This window comes from Sitophilus oryzae, unplaced genomic scaffold, assembly GCF_002938485.1.
Source record: "Sitophilus oryzae breed Bouriz unplaced genomic scaffold, Soryzae_2.0 scaffold_494_pilon_pilon, whole genome shotgun sequence".
Lineage (NCBI taxonomy): Eukaryota > Metazoa > Arthropoda > Insecta > Coleoptera > Curculionidae > Sitophilus > Sitophilus oryzae.
The window spans coordinates 2,531,419-2,548,906 of record NW_022147078.1 but is presented as its reverse complement, the minus strand read 5'-3'; the positions used below and the strand labels follow the sequence as shown (position 1 = coordinate 2,548,906).

The 17,488-nt window shown below is 31.7% G+C and overlaps 2 protein-coding genes and 3 long non-coding RNA genes across 6 annotated transcripts; 3 read left to right on the top strand and 2 right to left on the bottom strand.

Annotated features, from left to right (window-relative positions):
* Positions 1-182: 182 nt before the first annotated feature.
* LOC115886669 lies at positions 183-1,225 on the top strand. Its single transcript, XR_004050925.1, has 3 exons — positions 183-266; positions 347-479; positions 1,043-1,225. It is a non-coding gene; the product is annotated as an uncharacterized LOC115886669 (long non-coding RNA).
* Positions 1,226-2,950: 1,725 nt separating this feature from the next.
* Positions 2,951-3,468, bottom strand: LOC115886582. Its single transcript, XR_004050911.1, has 2 exons — positions 3,333-3,468; positions 2,951-3,174 (listed from the first exon to the last, which is right to left on the bottom strand). It is a non-coding gene; the product is annotated as an uncharacterized LOC115886582 (long non-coding RNA).
* Positions 3,469-3,664: 196 nt separating this feature from the next.
* Positions 3,665-13,122, top strand: LOC115886529 (peroxisomal targeting signal 1 receptor). Of its 2 annotated transcripts, none has more exons than XM_030905732.1 (9): positions 3,665-3,956; positions 4,009-4,142; positions 4,199-4,384; positions 4,438-4,728; positions 4,784-4,969; positions 9,564-9,754; positions 10,439-10,604; positions 10,664-10,821; positions 12,851-13,122. In XM_030905732.1, exons 1-9 carry the CDS (start codon positions 3,767-3,769, stop codon positions 13,053-13,055), a joined length of 1,707 nt encoding a protein of 568 aa, XP_030761592.1. In that variant the 5' UTR covers positions 3,665-3,766; the 3' UTR covers positions 13,056-13,122. The 2 variants fall into 2 exon arrangements, with proteins under 2 accessions (XP_030761592.1, XP_030761591.1); XM_030905731.1 differs by having other exon boundaries at positions 9,564-9,778.
* Positions 6,994-9,251, top strand: LOC115886532. Its single transcript, XR_004050907.1, has 2 exons — positions 6,994-7,087; positions 7,169-9,251. It is a non-coding gene; the product is annotated as an uncharacterized LOC115886532 (long non-coding RNA).
* A 46-nt stretch (positions 13,123-13,168) lies between the features above and the next one.
* LOC115886530 (ran-binding protein 3) lies at positions 13,169-17,455 on the bottom strand. The gene is made up of 5 exons (XM_030905733.1): positions 17,353-17,455; positions 17,180-17,251; positions 16,301-17,118; positions 13,651-13,746; positions 13,169-13,587 (listed from the first exon to the last, which is right to left on the bottom strand). Exons 1-5 carry the CDS (start codon positions 17,369-17,371, stop codon positions 13,477-13,479), a joined length of 1,116 nt encoding a protein of 371 aa, XP_030761593.1. The 5' UTR covers positions 17,372-17,455; the 3' UTR covers positions 13,169-13,476.
* Between the last annotated feature and the right edge of the window lie 33 nt (positions 17,456-17,488).

Genomic DNA, 17,488 nt, shown 5'->3' with positions numbered 1-17,488 from the left:
TTCTTCTTTTTTGTTTTTTTGGGCTCAAAGTCACACACTCCTCTTATAATTTTTTGGGCCTAAGTTGCCTAGGCTATGCAGCCTACTTCTCCAGAAATTCAAAAGATGGCCGGATGACTCTTTCAATTATCTGCCACTTTCAATTTTTAAAAAGTAGAGGAGAATTTTTTTGTCAACTTAACCTTACATTTTTCGATCGTCATTTGTTTTTTTGACTATTCCATGGCCTTTTCGATTTTATTTTAATTATTTTCTGTTAAAAATAGGTAATGATTTAAGTATTTGCTACTCCGAAGAAAAATGTTAAGTATCCAAATAAATCTGTAAATTCCTATTTTTCTTTTAGAAACTCGGTCTGGTAAGATGTCACGAAGTCTACGAAGACATATTTTATCTGTTAACTGATAGTACTGATAGTAGCAACTGTAACATGTAACATCGTATTATACAAGAGCACTGGATATTAAGAATTCAAGAAGGTTTGTAAGTTGTTCTGTTGATGTATGTATCGATATGGGTTGCAGTAGATATACAGAACGAAGTTATAGTTTTGGAAATCAAAGAATAAAAGCGTTGTTACACTTTTGTTAAGACTCGATTACTTTATTTCTAAGTGTGTGTGTTATTAATAAAAGCTCGATATCACTTTCTTACTGCAAATTTATATAAACTACATGCGAGCAGCTGTAGTGCACATTCGTTCCATACAAGCTGTATTGATTTAAGAAAAAAAGTACAGAATATTTCATTTGAAATAGAAAAAAACATCTAGTTTTCACTCACCCCGTATATACCAAGCAGTCTATTTTAGTAAGAGTCGGAGTGAAAATTTCATATAGAAACACTGATATAGTGTTTTTTTCAGTCAATTGTTTACCCTGTAGTTCCTTATATTAAAATACCTACCTGTCTTGTAACTTTAACATACCTTTTATTTTTGTAAATAAAGCTAATAATCATTGTTATTTATTTCTTATAAGATTGAAACAGCCTTAAAATAAGTGTAATATTATTTCTTTAAAGTCTTTATTTTTCTTTTCAGGTCACTTTGAAATCTGAAGAATTCCACTACCTACCTGTTTGAAGATCCATGGCAATATACCTGTTGATTTTTATTTTATAATAAATGCTTTGATATATTTGTAGTAGTTATTAATATTAGTTAATTTCGTACACTTAATATTGTAGCCATATAATAGCATATTAATAAATAAATAATAATTTCTACCAGTGTTTTATTTACATATTTCTGACTAACATTTTTAATATAATCTATAATAAAATTATTTAAATACATGTCATTAATATGCCGAAATATTTTTGAGAGATTAAAAATAGTTCTTATTGAGAAATTATAGCCAAATCTTTTACAATCGTAGCAACAAATTGCTCATTTTTGGTGACCGTTTTAAAATTTTTAAACACCTGTCAAAATATTTGGACATGGTGGGGAATATCGGCCAACGAGCTCGAAGAGTTAGATTAATTATTAAAAAAATTAATTACTCAAGAACTAATTAGCGCGTCGAAAAACTAATTACGGCATTCGATAGAGAATTAAATTCTCTATCTGATAGGAAAGTTTGGTGCCATTTGGGCATATTTTATTTTTCTGCCGAAAAATTTTCTAAGTGTATACCCTTTGCTCATTTTTGGCCAAAAAATTAAAGTATGCCCAAACGGCCTGTAATTTTGCATAGAGATAGAGCTTGAAATTCTCTATCGATAGAGCCTAACCCCGCTCTGATAGCTCTATTAGTTTTTGAGTTATTCAGGGTCAAAGTTTGAAAACGAGGTCAAACATCTAGAGATCGCTTTTTCCGACAAATTTAATGCGATTTTAAAAGTGATCAAAAATTTTCGGATTGACAAAATTTTTACTCTTCTCTTGAACGAAACTGGCACACACAAAATAAAAATTAATAAGTTTGAAAGCAAATTTAAATAGTTTAATTTAAGGGAATATATTTGTATTACTGGTTGTCAGAAATCGACACACACGTTTAAATTTTCTTATTGGAGTTTGCTGTTTTTAAGATCGTAATATTTTTATGTATACTTTCAGGTATATATTTTTTGAAATAAACTAGTATAAATAAAACACTTTTATATATTTTTAGGTATTTATTAATAACAACTTTAATACAATTTTTATTTTTGTTTCTGAGAAAGATCAGCATAAGTTTTCCTGTGGGCACTTATAGAGAGAATTAACAATTTAACGAAGACAATATCAGTATTTTATTTTTATTTATTTATTCATTTTATATAGGTATAATAGTACAATTGCCTAATAGATTAGTACATAACATTATAATAAATAATATATAAAAATGAACAATAGAATTAGATAATTACATCACAATTAAATCATCTCATTATACCGATGATCGAAAAAAAAACGGCGTCAGCGATGGCTATGAAATAAAAATCGCTGTCATTTTATATGGGAAATATCATCGATCGTCATTTCCCAGCCAACTGGACGCCGGTTTTTTCGATCTTAGCATTAACTTACAAATTGTTTATCGTTGAATGCGCCTATTAAAGAAAACTTTTAATAATTAGAAATTGCCTGAATTATTAAGCTAGAAGTATGATAATTCAACTGGTTATACATAGATATGATAAAAAAACGGCGTCAGCGATGGCTATGAAATGAATATTGCTGTCATTTTATATGTAAATTTATATGGAAAATGTCATTGATTGTCATTTCCTAGCCAACTGGACGCCGTTTTTTTTCGATCATACGGTATTAGACATATCAGGAATTACATTCCTCATTACAAATACTGAGCATATAAGTGAATAGAGAGGGGCTTTCACTGTCAACACAAAAAATACTAGCACACATTCTTAACATAATCTTAGGAACCCTAAATTCAATGCTATCATCGCAAGCTGTGCAATCTGCGTGTTTTAAATCATTAGAAATGTTATATACAAAGATTATAAAACATTATATTATTATAGCAAGAACAGTTATGGCATCTTGGACAATATGGTGTGATAGTCGGTCTTTTCTTTGAATAGTCTTTACTCGGATCTTCTTCGTAGGTCTTCTCTTATCCATTTTTGGGGAAGGTAAGGCATAGCGATTCAAGTCCGAGACATTCATTAGTTGACTGCAGGTTGATTCAGACCCATATTATATCATATATGCTTTGTCACCTGTAAAAATAAAGTATTTAGTTAATAGAAATTCAACTATCACCCAGTTATAATAGAGTAAAACAACATTTAAACGCTTATGTATTTCATCTGATCAATTCAACAAAACAACCCGGTTTTTTTAATAAATTTTATCAAAAAAATAATTCACTCCATACCTAAAGCAGCGTCGATTTGTTCTCTGCATAGAGAAGGCTAATTTTGTACATGTAATCATACCCTGTGTGTATTATTTCTTATATTTTTAATCAAGTAATCAATGAAAAAATTAAAAAAAAAACAAATGACAATCGATAAATGTAGGGTTAACTTCACAAAAAATTCTGCTCTACTTTTTTAAAAGGAGAATGTGGCAAAAAATTGAGAGAGTCATCAGACTGTTAAATTTCCAGAGCAGTTGACTGCATAGCTTAGGCAGCTTAGACCGGATAAAAATCAGAAGAAGATTGGGTGACTCTACGCGCACAAACCAAAAAAGAAGATCCAAGAAGTGTCAAAATTTACATGTCAAATATTTGTACTAGAATGACGTGAATGTTTATGGTAGTTATTGTTAAATTTCTAGAGAATTAAGAGCAAAAAATCACTTAACATGGCCTTTAGAGCACTCACAGAAGGAGAGTGTGGCGACGTAAACCCTCTGAGTAAATTGTCATCGCACGTAACACGCGACTATGCCTTTTCTGATAATACTTCGCAAGTGCTGCCCAGCACATCGGATCAACTGGTCGAACAATTTTTACAAGAGACCAGAGCAATGCCACAAAGTTTCAGAATGGGAGGTAAAATAAGTAACATTATATAAGGATTTAAATTACATGATTCTGGTTCTAGATTTGATGAGGGAGATGCACGAAATCGAGTCTCAAAGGTCAGCCTTACCACCAATACCAGCCTCGACAGTCAAAGATCAGCTGCACAACGATGCCTGGGCTCAACAGTATCTTCAGGATGGCAGGATATTTCATGTCAGTATTAATAAAAGTAATATTTCAGGAAATAGATTACGTATGTCATTATTTAGGAAACAAACTATGAAGATATCTGGAACCAGATTTCAGCACACGACCAAGAGCATAATTTTAAGTTATTTGAGAATGCTTGGACTGCTGAAGCTCTACATTTAGATAATGCAGCATTTAGGGAGGTACAAGAAGATACAAAGGACATAAATAATCAAACAGAAGATAATAAATTTGTCTACTCCAAGGTAACATATTAATTTCAGTGACTAATCTTTAAAGAGCTTTTTTTATTGTCTAGTTTATGAAATTTATGCAAAATGTTGAAGAGCCGAGTCCAATAAACATAAATGACGGAAAATTAACAGAAAGAGAGGCCCAAGCTTGGACAAATGAATTCTTACACAACACAGAAACAACTGCCATAGACGAAATTTGGGCTAATGAGTTTGCCAAAACTGAAAACGAAGAAATTAAAGCTTCTTCTTGGGACAAACTGCAAGAGGACTTTGAAAATGTGACGAGTTTCGATGATAACGCCTTGAATCCTTGGCTAGAAGACTTTAGTTCTACTTATAACATTCCACAAAAGGTAAAAATATGGTTCAAATCAATGTTATTCTCAATAATAAGCTTTTTTATTAAAGGAATACGAATTTAGTGAGGAAAATCCTATGCTAAATTTACCAAACCCCATAGAAAAAGGAAAGGAATTGTTAGAATCAGGGGATTTTCCTAGCGCTGTTCTCTGTTTTGAAGCGGCTGTAAAGCAACAGCCTGAGAATCCTGAGGCTTGGTTACTGTTAGGAACAACCCAGGCTGAAAATGAACAGGTATATTTTGTTTATCATGTTGTAATTACATGAAAATTGTTTACATTTTTATTTCATGCCAACATACAGTAAGATTTTCTAATTTTACTCAAAAAGTTTTCCAGACTTTTACACCTGCCTGTGATTTGGGAAATTAAAAAATATATATCTGACTTGTAATATTTGACTTTCTTCAGAAATATTAATTATACAGAAGCGTCCCAAATTTTGTGACCTTAGGTTACATATTTTGATTAAATACACTCACTTGTATACTGAAAGAAATGTCTAGAATTTTATTGAAAAAAAAAATTAAGACACTACACTGAGCAAAAAAGATTTTTTTATATAGCTGGTAATTTATTGAGACTTTATTTTTTTACTAAATTTGGTAACTACATAATATTAAAAACAAAATGAGGGGATAAAAGAGGAAAAATTAAACAGGGATAGGCTTGGAAGAGTATGTCCTCTTTAGATGTTTTCATGTAAAAAAAAGATAAAAAATGTTAGAAAAATAAATATAGGAAGATATAGAACATTTCTCTTCCTTTGTAATCTATGTATACTTTCAATAATTTTGGCAGCAAATTTTGATTTCTACATAAAATAATGCGAAAAAGTATTTTTTTGCCTTTTATAAAACATTTTTTACGCGTAAAAAAACTCGTTTTTGTTTACAGTACGGCTTTTCGCACGTTCATCCCTGATATTAACCATCAAAAAACCAAAATTTTACAAGCCTTGTTTTTATATAATGTAAAAAAATAGTTTTTTTACGTCAAGGTTTTGTACAAGCCTATCCTTGTCACTTTCCTCTCTACCTAATAAGGTAGAGAGAAGTATAGTCTGCCCAGCGAGGGGACACATTAGAGTGACAGTTACGTCACAGACTAACCTAAACAGATGCGACAAACAATGCAAATGTGAAAATTACATTTTGGCGAATGCGCCAGGCAAATTTTTCCGTTAGATTTGTCATGTAGGCGAATTTTACAGCGGACCAGCAAAGTAACCTCCATTCGTCAAGCCACGCCTACTTTGTGTAGAAAATAGAGAGGGAATTTTGTAGTTCGGAATCAAATAGAGATGATTCTAATTTCATTAGTTTTTTTTCAATTTTTGATACATTCACAATCTATAGCTATACCTACTAATATATCAAATTCTTAAGTGACTGTCTCACTGATTAATCACGATCCTGCTCAAACCACTCAACGTACGAAGCTCAATTTTGGCATACAGGTTGATTCTAGGGTGTAGAGGTTCGATAAGAAGAGATTTTTCGAAATTCCAGTTCCAAGGGGGTGAAACCATCCCTCAAATATTACAATATTTTTTATTTAAAAAACGATCAAGTTTCCGAAAAAACGCTTAAACACGTATATTTTATTTTGTTTTTTTACATAATTTAAGATTTTTTAAAAATGTATACAGGGTGTTTCGAAAAATCTGGTCATTGATTAATCACGATCCTGCTTAAAGCGCTTCACGTAAAAAGCTGATTTTTGGAAAACGGATTGACTTTAGGGTGTGGAGGTTCGATAAGAAGGGATTTTTCGAAACTCGAATTCTAAGGGGGTGAAACCAACCCTCAAATATTAGAATATTTTTTATTTAAAAACCGATGAGTTTTTCGGAAAATCTCTTAAAAACGTATATTTTATTTTGTTGTTTTACATATTTTAAGATTTTTTTAAAATTTATACAATGTGTTTCATAAAATATGATCATTGAGTAATCACGATTCTGCTTAAACTGCTTGACGTTTAAAGCAGATGATTTTTGGCAAACGGATTGACTGTGGGGTGTAGAGATTCGATAACGAGGGGTTTCTCGATTCCAAGAGGGTGAAAATGCCCCTCAAATATTACAATATTTGTTATTTAAAATACGGTGAGTCTTTCGGGAAAACGCTTGGACACGCATAATTTATTTTGTTTTTTACATATTTTGATTTTTTTTTTTAAATCATACAGGGTGTTCCATTTATTTTTAAAAAAGCTGTAAATATTTAATAGCAATCAAAATACGGATTGCGTTGGTTTCACTCTTTTTGGTGGGGTTAGATTGATTATTTGGTGGAGTTAGTTGCGTTGGTTAAGTTGGTTATTTGGTGGTGTTGATTGCATTGGATAGGTTTGCTATTTAGTGGGGTTGGTTTGGTTTTTACTAATTTACATTTTATGGTTATTTGGTGGTGTTGATTGCATTGGATAGGTTTGCTATTTAGTGGGGTTGGTTTGGTTTTTACTAATTTACATTTGTTTAGCGTTGGTTAGTCTCTGGGGTAAGTTGACATTTTTATTTTCGGAGCCGGCATCTGTGCTTCCGAATTGTGGAACCCGGCGCCGGCAGCGGAGTCACTTCCTATATATATATACTTACAGGGTGGTCTGGGTCACAATTTCTTTCTTCATAGTCTAAATACATTTGTAAAACATAAATAAGAGATAAAATTTGTTGACACACCCGACCTCCGTTTTCCGTTTATTATAGGCGCTCTGTGCTCTCAGCTCCATTGGAACGAACTATAATTATTATAATTATCCCTAAATTTCATCTCCCAAAAAGGGCAAAAGTCGGTACAAACATTCCGTAAAAATTGGTTCTGGGAGTTTAATATTTTGCACAAAGGTAAATTCATCCCCTAGAGAGGTGAAATTAGTGGTGGAAATTTATATTTAAATTTGTAAAAATCTCGTCCTAAGAATATACAATAATTTTATTATTAATAATTTCAAAAGGTTTCTTAAGTAACGCAATGACTATATGAGGGGCGACTATGAAAATTCATCCCCGAGGAGGGTAAAATTAGGGCTGAACAATTATAAAGCAAAACATAAAATAAAAACCTGTTCATTCAAAACATTACACAATAAAGGTTTCTCTAGGGATTCAATAAAAAAATTCATCCCTTAAAATAAGGGAAAAATGATTGCAAATATTCGTTAATATTTGGTATAAAAGTATGATATTTCGGTGTAGCATACTTACGAAGCGTTTTCTCGAAACTCATTTCCTAAAGGGGTAAAATTAAGGGCAAAATTTTATGAAAATTCGTTACTACTATGTGGTTTAGAAGTACATAATATTTATGAATTAAAATTTGGCCAAATATGCTTAAGTATAATTGGGAAGCAATAGTATAGAGTAGAAGAAACGATTTTTGAAAATTCATCATCTCGGGGATGATAGGGGTGAAAGTTGGCATGAAAATTTATTACTACCTGGCATAGAAGTATAATATTTTTACAAAGTATATGTAGTTAATAAGTCGATTATTTGATCGAACTGTATGTGTATTTAAATTCACTTTTTTCGTATTAGAAAATCTAGGTATTTTCGGAAAAAACACCCACAGTTTTTGATATAATTTAGTCCTAGAAAATCTAAAAAATGTATCTTCTTCAGTTTATAGTGAAATGTTTTCTCATCCATTGAAAGCACACTTTTTTAAAAGCATTTTAAATAAAATCAAAACAAGAAACTTAAACTGAATAGCTGAATTAACTAAAACAATACTAAGAACACCGTGAACTAACTAAATGTAAACCAACAAAACCCAACAGAAAATTAAAATCGGAAACAGCTAATAATAATGATGTATGTAATATCCATGTGAAACAACTGAAGAAACTGACTTAAAAATCCTCTGAAAACCTTCAATATTCCCATCTTAGATTCCCATATCCTTTTTCTAGGACACTGTTGCCAATTCTACTTACCAATTTGTATAAACTATATCGGTATCACGGCACATGCAAACAATATGCCGTGTCTGTATCATAAAAGTACCTATTTGCTATATAAAAGATCAGCTGCTAAATTTTAAATCAATTTAAAATATCAAATAAAATTATAGTAGTGCATAAAACTATTAACAAGCAGGATATAAAAATAATTAAAGATAATTTAAGCTGGCTAATAGTAGATAGACTTTAGATTAATATTTGAAATTAACAGCTGGAAGTACAGCTAAATACAAACGGCAAGCTGACAACAAAGATCCTATTCTTTAAGAATTGTATATTTCTGATATTTTATATAATTTTTAATTTTAAAGAAATCGTCATTTTCTTTATACATATGTATTGATCTTAACCGATTGTTAAAATTTGTAAATTTCTCATACTTTACAAATAAATATTAGCTGATATTTCCTAACATCATGTAATAGTTATTTATTATTATCCAGGAGAAAGCGCTAATACAAGTACATATAACATTTAATTCTCACATAAAAAAAGTTCAAGCTGGCAATCTCGCTTTGACTTTATAATCGTGCGGCGGCTGCGACGGCCAGACGAGACGGCGCGGTGTATCAAAGGCAAGGTTAAAGGCGAGAAAGAACGAAAGAAATGGAAGCTTAGGGAAGGGGGGAGTGCGGGAACGATTTGAAGTGACCACGGCTGTTTGTTTGGCCGAATATTTTGCCTTCATCGACGGTATCGCCGCTCTGTCGTCGCACTTCCGAACATAGGTCTTTTTGAACACAAAATTTCCCATAAGGTGTCGCATCTGTTTAAGTTAGTTTGTGGTTACGTCTATCATTTTAATACAAATGCCAATGATTTATAAACATTATTAATACAAGATTAAAATCTTTTTCAAGGACCCCAACGCTATAGCGGCATTGAACAAGTGCCTCCAGCTGGATCCCACAAATCTGACAGCTCTGATGTCGGCCGCGGTCAGCTACACCAACGAGAGCTACTACAACCAGGCCTGCTCCATGCTGCTCAACTGGCTCAAACACAACCCCAAATACCAGGACCTGGTGCCCAAGGATCTCAACCTTTCACGGCTAGTTACAAGCTTGTTGGTTTCGTAAGTCGCTTGAGGTGTCGGGCCCCTGTATATACACGCTTAACGTGACGCCTTTTTTTCCACAGCTTCATTGTGTATTAACCGAAATCGTTTAGTGTATCAATATAGTCTCATTAATCATAACAGGGTTGGGTAACAAGAAAATTAATTTTCTACGCGTATGTAGAAAAGTGCGTAGAAAATGTATAAAATCTGAAAACAGGTACAAAACTGATTTTGTATATTTAAAGCCGTTTTTTTTTCACTTTAGAGGGTTTCTTCCTTTCTATTTTTTGGAAGTTAAAAAAAATGGGGGATGACACCCCCGCTTAGAGGGTTGAAGATTTTGCAATGAAAGAATGACGATGGAAGTTAATAGTTAAGCTTTTTTTGACATACTGTATACTATCAAGTTGTTAAATAATAAGTAACAATTAGAGATATCGTTATTAGTTTATTTCTCGTACTAATCGTTGTGATTGAAGTATCTGAAATAAATATAAACCTCCAAAAAAGGCTTGCAATATACAAAGCTAATTTTCTACGTCTGGACATGTAAAAAATGTAGAAAATTAATTTTCTACGTGTCGAAAATATAAAATTTTCTACCTACCCAACCCTGAATATAAACCTAATGTAGAATTTTTATCAAGCTTGAAAGTTATTTTTTTCTCTATACAGGGCTAACCAAAAGTTACTGCAAGACTTGTATCTGAAAGCTGCTCAAAGAAATCCGCAGAATATAGACTATGAGGTACAGTGTGGACTCGGAGTCCTTTGTAATCTTACTGGAGAATATGACAAGGCGGCTGACTGTTTTAGGAGTGCCTTATCTGTTAGGCCGGACGTAATAACAATTTTCAAACAAAATTTAATTATGGATTATTAATTATTTAATTTTTTCAGGACGCAAGACTTTGGAATAGACTGGGTGCTACCTTGGCCAACGGTTCCAAATCTGAGGAGGCCGTGGAGGCCTATTATCATGCTCTACATTTGGTGCCGGGGTTTATAAGAGCCAGATACAACGTAGGGATTACATGTATAAATTTGAGGGCTTACAAGTAAGGAAATTAATAAAATAATAATACTGAAAGAGAAAAATGACGTAAAACTAACAAAAGATTGTCTTAAAATGCCTACCGCGACGTTTTTTTTCTTCTTTAACGTATGAATATAAAAAAAACTATGTATAGACTATGTGCGAATATTTGAAGGAAAACTTCTTACCAACAGCTATTAAATTGACGGATTTGAAGGACATGTTTGAAAAAGTGTAGTTTGAAATGTTGAAAAAGTAATAAAAAAATATTTTTTTTTACGTGTAATAAATAGTTTTTTTAGTATTTTTTACGGGTAATAAGTAGTTTTTTACGCGTACAAAATAGTTTTTTACTCGTAAAAATAGTTTTTTACCTGTAACAAATAGTTTTTTACGTGGAACAGATAGTTTTTTACGTATGTCAAATAGTTTTTTATGTGTAACAGATAGTTTTATATGCGTAAAAATAGTTTTCAAACGTAAAAAATGTTTTTTACGTGAACAAATAGTTTTTTATGCGTTATAAATAGTTTTTTCGTGTGACAAATAGTTTTTTACGTACGTCAAATAGTTTTTTACGTGTAACTGATAGTTTTATATGCGTAAAAATAGTTTTTAAGCGTAAAAACCAATGTTTTTTTATGGGTACAAATAGTTTTTTTACTTGTATCAAATAGTTTTTTACGCGTTATAAATAGTTAGGCGTAAAAAATGTTGTTTTACGTGTACAAATAGTTTTTTTACTTGTATCAAATAGTTTTTTAGGCGTTATAAATAGTTTTTTCGTGTGACAAATAGTTTTTTACGTATGTCAAATAAGTTTTACGTGTAACAGATAGTTTTATATGCGTAAAAATAGTTTTTAAGCGTAAAAACCAATGTTTTTTTATGGGTACAAATAGTTTTTTTACTTGTATCAAATAGTTTTTTACGCGTTATAAATAGTTAAGCGTAAAAAATGTTGTTTTACGTGTACAAATAGTTTTTTTACTTGTATCAAATAGTTTTTTAGGCGTTATAAATAGTTTTTCGTGTGACAGATAGTTTTTTACGTATGTCAAATAAGTTTTTTACGTGTAACAGATAGTTTTATATGCGTAAAAATAGTTTTTAAGCGTAAAAAATGTTTTTTACGTGTACAAATAGTTTTTTACTTGTATCAAATAGTTTTTTACGCGTTATAAATAGTTTTTAGGCGTAAAAATTGTTGTTTGACGTGTACAAATAGTTTTTTACTTGTGTCAAATAGTTTTTTACACGTTATAAATAGTTTTTAGGCGTAAAAATAGTATTTTGTGTGTAACAAATAGTTTTATACGCGCAAAAAAATTAACAAATACTTTTACACGCGTGAAAAACACTTACGGGCAAAAAATAGTATTTTACGCGCAAAAATAGTTTTTACGTGTACCAAATAATTTTTTACCTAGTTTTATATGTGTAACAAAAAGTTCTATACGCGTAAAAATATTTTTTTAGGCGTATCAAATAGTTTTTTACATTTAACAAATATTTTGATAAGCGTAAAAAACAATTTTTTACGCGTAGAAATAGTTTTTTACGTGTAACAAATAGTTTTTTTATATTTAACAAATATTTTTACAAGCGTGAAAAACACTTTTAGGGGCAAAACATATTTTTTACGCGGAAAAAATAGTTTTTACGTGTAACAAATAGTTCTATACGCGTAAAAATATTTTTTTACGCATGTCAATTTTTTATATTTAATAAATATTTTTATACGCGTAAAAAATATTTTTTACGCGTAAAAATAGTTTTTTACGTGTAACAAATAGTTCTATAGGCGGAAAATCGTTTTTTACGCGTATTAAATAGTTTTTTACATTTAACAAATATTTTTATAATATGCGTAAAAAACAATTTTTTACGCGTATTAAATATTTTAGGCGTAAAAAACAGTTTTTAGTCTCGCTAGTTCGTGTGTCACGGCCTTGAATTTTTACTCCCAGCGGTCGTAGAGAACTTTCACTTCAAAAAATATCTTTTATTCAATGATTTCCAGTGATAGATGTCAAAAATTTTCGTTACAGAGAAGCGGTGGAACATTTTTTGACAGCCCTAAACCAACAGGCCCGAGGCAAAGACGTCCTAAATTCGGGTGCCATATCGCAAATGTCGGATACCATATGGTCCACCCTGACCATGTGCACATCCCTGATGGACAGACGCGACTTAACGCCGTTAGTCAAGAATAAAAATCTGCAAGAGCTCAACAAGATCTTTAACATCGATTAGAAAGAAACGTTATATCTATACGGTATCGTCGAGAAAGAAAAAAAACGACGTCATAGTAACCTTTTTGGGAAAAAAAATCGTTTCAAAGGTTACCGTGACGGTGTTTTTTTTTCTCTCGGTTATATACTAATAGGGATTAGGAATGGTACTGTAAATATAGTTTTCTATTTTTTTTTTCAAGAAATATATTTTGTTTTTTTTTCGAGAGGAATTCTAGAAACTGCTAATGTTACACAATGTTTTTTTTTTCTTTAAATATAATAAGTTTCAACAACAGAAAAAAAATGTTTAAGTATAAAGCTGAATTTTGTAATAATCATTGGAATAAAAAATATACAAGTAAAGATTAGTTTTTTTCTTTTTCTCTAAATTAAGAAAGTAAAAATAAGACTTATCTACAGATCAGTATGGATGAAATTTTTCACTGTCCCGACGAGTCTGGTTCGATTTTTTTCCGTTTTTGGATCGCTATTTCTTTTTCTAACCTTAATTGTAACCGAGAATATAACTGTCTAGAGTCCTCTATACTAGACTGAAAAAAATAAAACAGTTTATAATAGGAAAAATAAAACTTACGTGAAAAATAATCAAGTACCATTATGAGAAAGACCTTGATTTCGCCGTTGGAGTCCAAGGCAGTTAGTCTAATACTTTTTTCGTTGGCTTTGTCCACAGTCATTTCAGCCCATATCTATAAAATATTCAATTATACAGGGTGGGTCAAATTCGACGCTTTTAAATGGAAACACCCTTTTCTATAGGAGATAGAGAAAAACTAATATCAGTGTCCGGAGCTCAATTTTTGTCAAAACCATGATGGTGAAGATAAGGATAGTTTGATTCCTATCTTCCTGCACTGTCAGTTTTTTTACGTCATCTACTGACCGAGTTGAAGTTGGCGCTAAAGATTTTAGACAGTGACAGTTATTTTTGCATTTGACGGACGAGCGCACAGTGCGTTGGAAGATAAATTTAGCGGGACAAAAGCGTTTGGTTAGAAATGAGCCAAAAAATGTGTACTGATAAGAATAAATAGTAGACATTCCAATTGGTACAAAAATGCATGAATATTCTTTGTATTTCGATACATTTTTATCAACCAAATTTGGTCGTTTTCTGCTCAGCAAGGCAGAGATCATAGGAAAACAAAATATTTACAAGTGCTTATACATTTTATTAGAAAGCCAAATTATGTTGAAGATTGCCAAAAGTATGTACTTTTCTACTGTACGTATATTATTTGTTAAAATCCTTCGTGCCTTTGTTCTGCAGATATCAAACTTTCACCTTTTTTTCAAATATCGATATATTGAATGATGTAGATCTTTTGAGTTACCAATAGTTACCAACGCAGGTAGTCACAGTCACAGGGAGTTCAAGCTTAACAGGTGAATGCCCAAAAAGATTCATTTCAATCAGATAGTATAAAAACAAAACAACTCCATCAAAAGGCACTGAGTTTAAAAAATTGTCTTAATAAACTATATACTTACTATATATGAATTTACAATTACCGAGTGTTAAAATTAAAATTAAAATATCTATTTTACTAATTATTTTCAAAATAAAATATATTTTTTTAAAATAAATTATAGAGGGTGTCACAAGATTACAAATTAATTAAAAAAAAACTGCTAAAGAGTTTTTTGATATCATAATTTTATGTATTTGGCAATAGTTTACCAATACGGTTTTTGTGTGTCATGTACGAATAATATCATAGTTTTATTATCTTGTATTTATTTATTAATAAATTAAGTTGTTAATAAATAAATAAATTTAACCATATAGTTGCTATATATTAGACCATTTGCTACGTTCTTAGATTTTAAGTCCCAAACATTGCTCTTGAGATTTTGTCCCGCTAGAATACCCATCCGCCGCACTGTGGAGCACTGGTCAGCGCGTGACGTAGCATTCGACGGCGACTACGACAGCGGCGATTTGACGCGATCGAACAGTCCTTTAGAATATATACAGTCCTTGGGTGAAAACCGCATATCGATATCTGTTACCGTTTCGGAGGTGCTTTGGAAATGTTTTCATAGAAATACAAAATTTTCCATAGCAAAAAAGTTACGGCGATTTGTTAAAAATGCACATTTTTGAAAAACACCCTGTAACTCCTAAACAGTAACAGATATTGATGTGCGGTTTTCATCATCAGGTTTTTGATGAAAATTGAGCTCCAGACACCGATATTAGTTTTACTATATATAGAAAAGGGGGTTTCCATTTAAAAGCGTCGAATTTGACTCACCCTGTACAGGGAAAAAATAAACGTACATGGTGGCGCCTCTCATATGCGGCGGAGGCTCCAAGGAGAACGACGTTTGTCTTGAAATGAAATTTTGGGAGCATATGTAGGTCAATTTAAATCATTTTTTAAAAATATACAAAGTAATTCAAGGTGTCCCCTAAAAGAGTTACATATCGAGATTGTGTTTTTTTTTAATAGAACACCCTGTATATTAATTGATTTTCGGATACTAGGAAAAAAATAAAGGTGAGTTTCATTAGAGAAGCATATGTCTATAATGTACCAGTTTGCGACATATTTAACATTTTCTAAAAATGAAGAACAAGTTTTAAATTTCAATAAAAGCTACCTAAATTGTAATTTACCCAGTATAGCCTAATATGTAGTTAAAATAACTATTGCACCTTAAATCAAATTAAAATTTGACCCGAAAAGTTATACAGGATGAGACAAAATTAATGTTAAACATGGTCACTTTTAAAAGCAAGTTACCCAGTTATTTTAAATGGAACACCCAGTATATTATTCCGATATTCAACCGAGAATTCATGCCTCTTCAAAATACTATTAAGGTTGCCTACCTCTTAGACAAATATTTTCCTAGATATTATCGTTTTTATGATTTGATGTCACTAGATCTTTATAATTTGATGAAATCTAGGTGGCTGTGATATTCGTAACATTTTGTCATGCACTGTGCATTCATCAAGAATATTTTGATATGAAGAGACATGAATTCCCCATTAAATACCGGAATAATATACTGGGTGTTCCATTGAAAATAAGAGAATCTTACTTTTAAAATCGACCTACATATGTTCAACATTAATTTTGTCTCACTCTGTATAACTTTTTGGGTCTTAGAACTCTCAAGTATTTTTAAAAACTGCTTCAAATCAATCTATTAAATACATACACTCAATAAATTTTATTTCAATACAAACACCCTGTACAGAGAAAAAATAAAATACTAAAAACAACTTACTTTTGTGTTTAAAATCACTCGCAAACTGCCAGCAGTCCTGAACACAATACGGCTTCCTATTTGGCCATCGTCCATTTCAAAGTCGTTTAACCTGAGAGTTCCCCTGCCCCGTTCCTGCCAATTGCTTGTCGCTTTATCGAAAGAAAACAGCTTACATGACACACTCAGAATGTTGGTTTCATCCTCTTCACCAGTTTTTACTTCAACTTCGTCGTATTTCCTTTTATTGGCTCTGGATTCTTCATATTCCCTAGCCGATTCAGTGAGGGACTTCACCTCTTTGTCCTTTGACGTATCTGCCTTCACTTCGTTCTTAATTGCTGTACTAAATAACATATCACTAGTGTTAGAACCCGTACCGTTCGAATGAAGACTTGTTGAAGGAGTGGGATCAGAAACTGTCTCAGACCCTATAACCCTGTCATGTAGATTTTGTCCAAAGACAAAACTGGGTGTTGGTAGTGAACTGGCGATGGTACTACTACTGATTGGATTGGATTCGCAAGCTGTTGATTTTTGTGAATCTGTTTTGATTAAAGGTACAAATTTTACCTCCCCGTTTGTTTGGTTCTTATCACTATTATCACTTTTATTTTCTTCAGTAGGCTTGCTAAAGGGATTGAACGAGCTCTGTTTTAAAACAGGTTTACTCGACGCCTGAGGAGATGAATTTACAAACAACTGAGATGGTTTTAAGAAAACTTTTCCTAATCTATTGTGATCGGATGCAAAAGGGTTGCTGTTTGAAGTTTTTATTACGACCGCTGGACTGCACATTCTGTATTCCTTTTCCTGGTCCACGTTATTAATTAAATTATCTAAAAATCAATTAAGGATATTAAAATTTAACGTCGAGTTAATCCTTAGACAAAAACAAACCTTGTTTGCTGCTACACTCTTCCGATGGACCATCCACCTTCATCGTTACGGATTGTATCGAATTGTTATCTTCTACAATTAAAAAAATGTGTAAGGATTAGGATTTTACTATGATTATTAAGTAAAACCAAGTAATTTGAGCAAAATCAAATTAAAAATACACAAATACCTACTCGACTCGACGTCCGCCATTTCCGTAACTAATTCTTCTTAAATAAATAGTGGCGTTAAGAAAACTCATACATATAAGCTTATCTTAGAGACTGGATTGGCTGTTTCCTGGGACATTGATCCTTTTGACAGAAAAAG

Coding starts and splice junctions, on each gene's coding strand:
- LOC115886529 (XM_030905731.1), top strand. CDS start 3,767: ATGGCCTTTAGAGCACTCACAGAAGGAGAGTGTGGCGACGTAAACCCT. Junction 3,957..4,008: donor ACAAAGTTTCAGAATGGGAG/GTAAAATAAGTA, acceptor TTCTGGTTCTAG/ATTTGATGAGGGAGATGCAC. Junction 10,605..10,663: donor CCTTATCTGTTAGGCCGGAC/GTAATAACAATT, acceptor TAATTTTTTCAG/GACGCAAGACTTTGGAATAG.
- LOC115886530 (XM_030905733.1), bottom strand. Junction 13,747..16,300: donor GAGTGATTTTAAACACAAAA/GTAAGTTGTTTT, acceptor AATATTTTATAG/ATATGGGCTGAAATGACTGT. Junction 13,588..13,650: donor TCAAGGTCTTTCTCATAATG/GTACTTGATTAT, acceptor TATTTTTTTCAG/TCTAGTATAGAGGACTCTAG.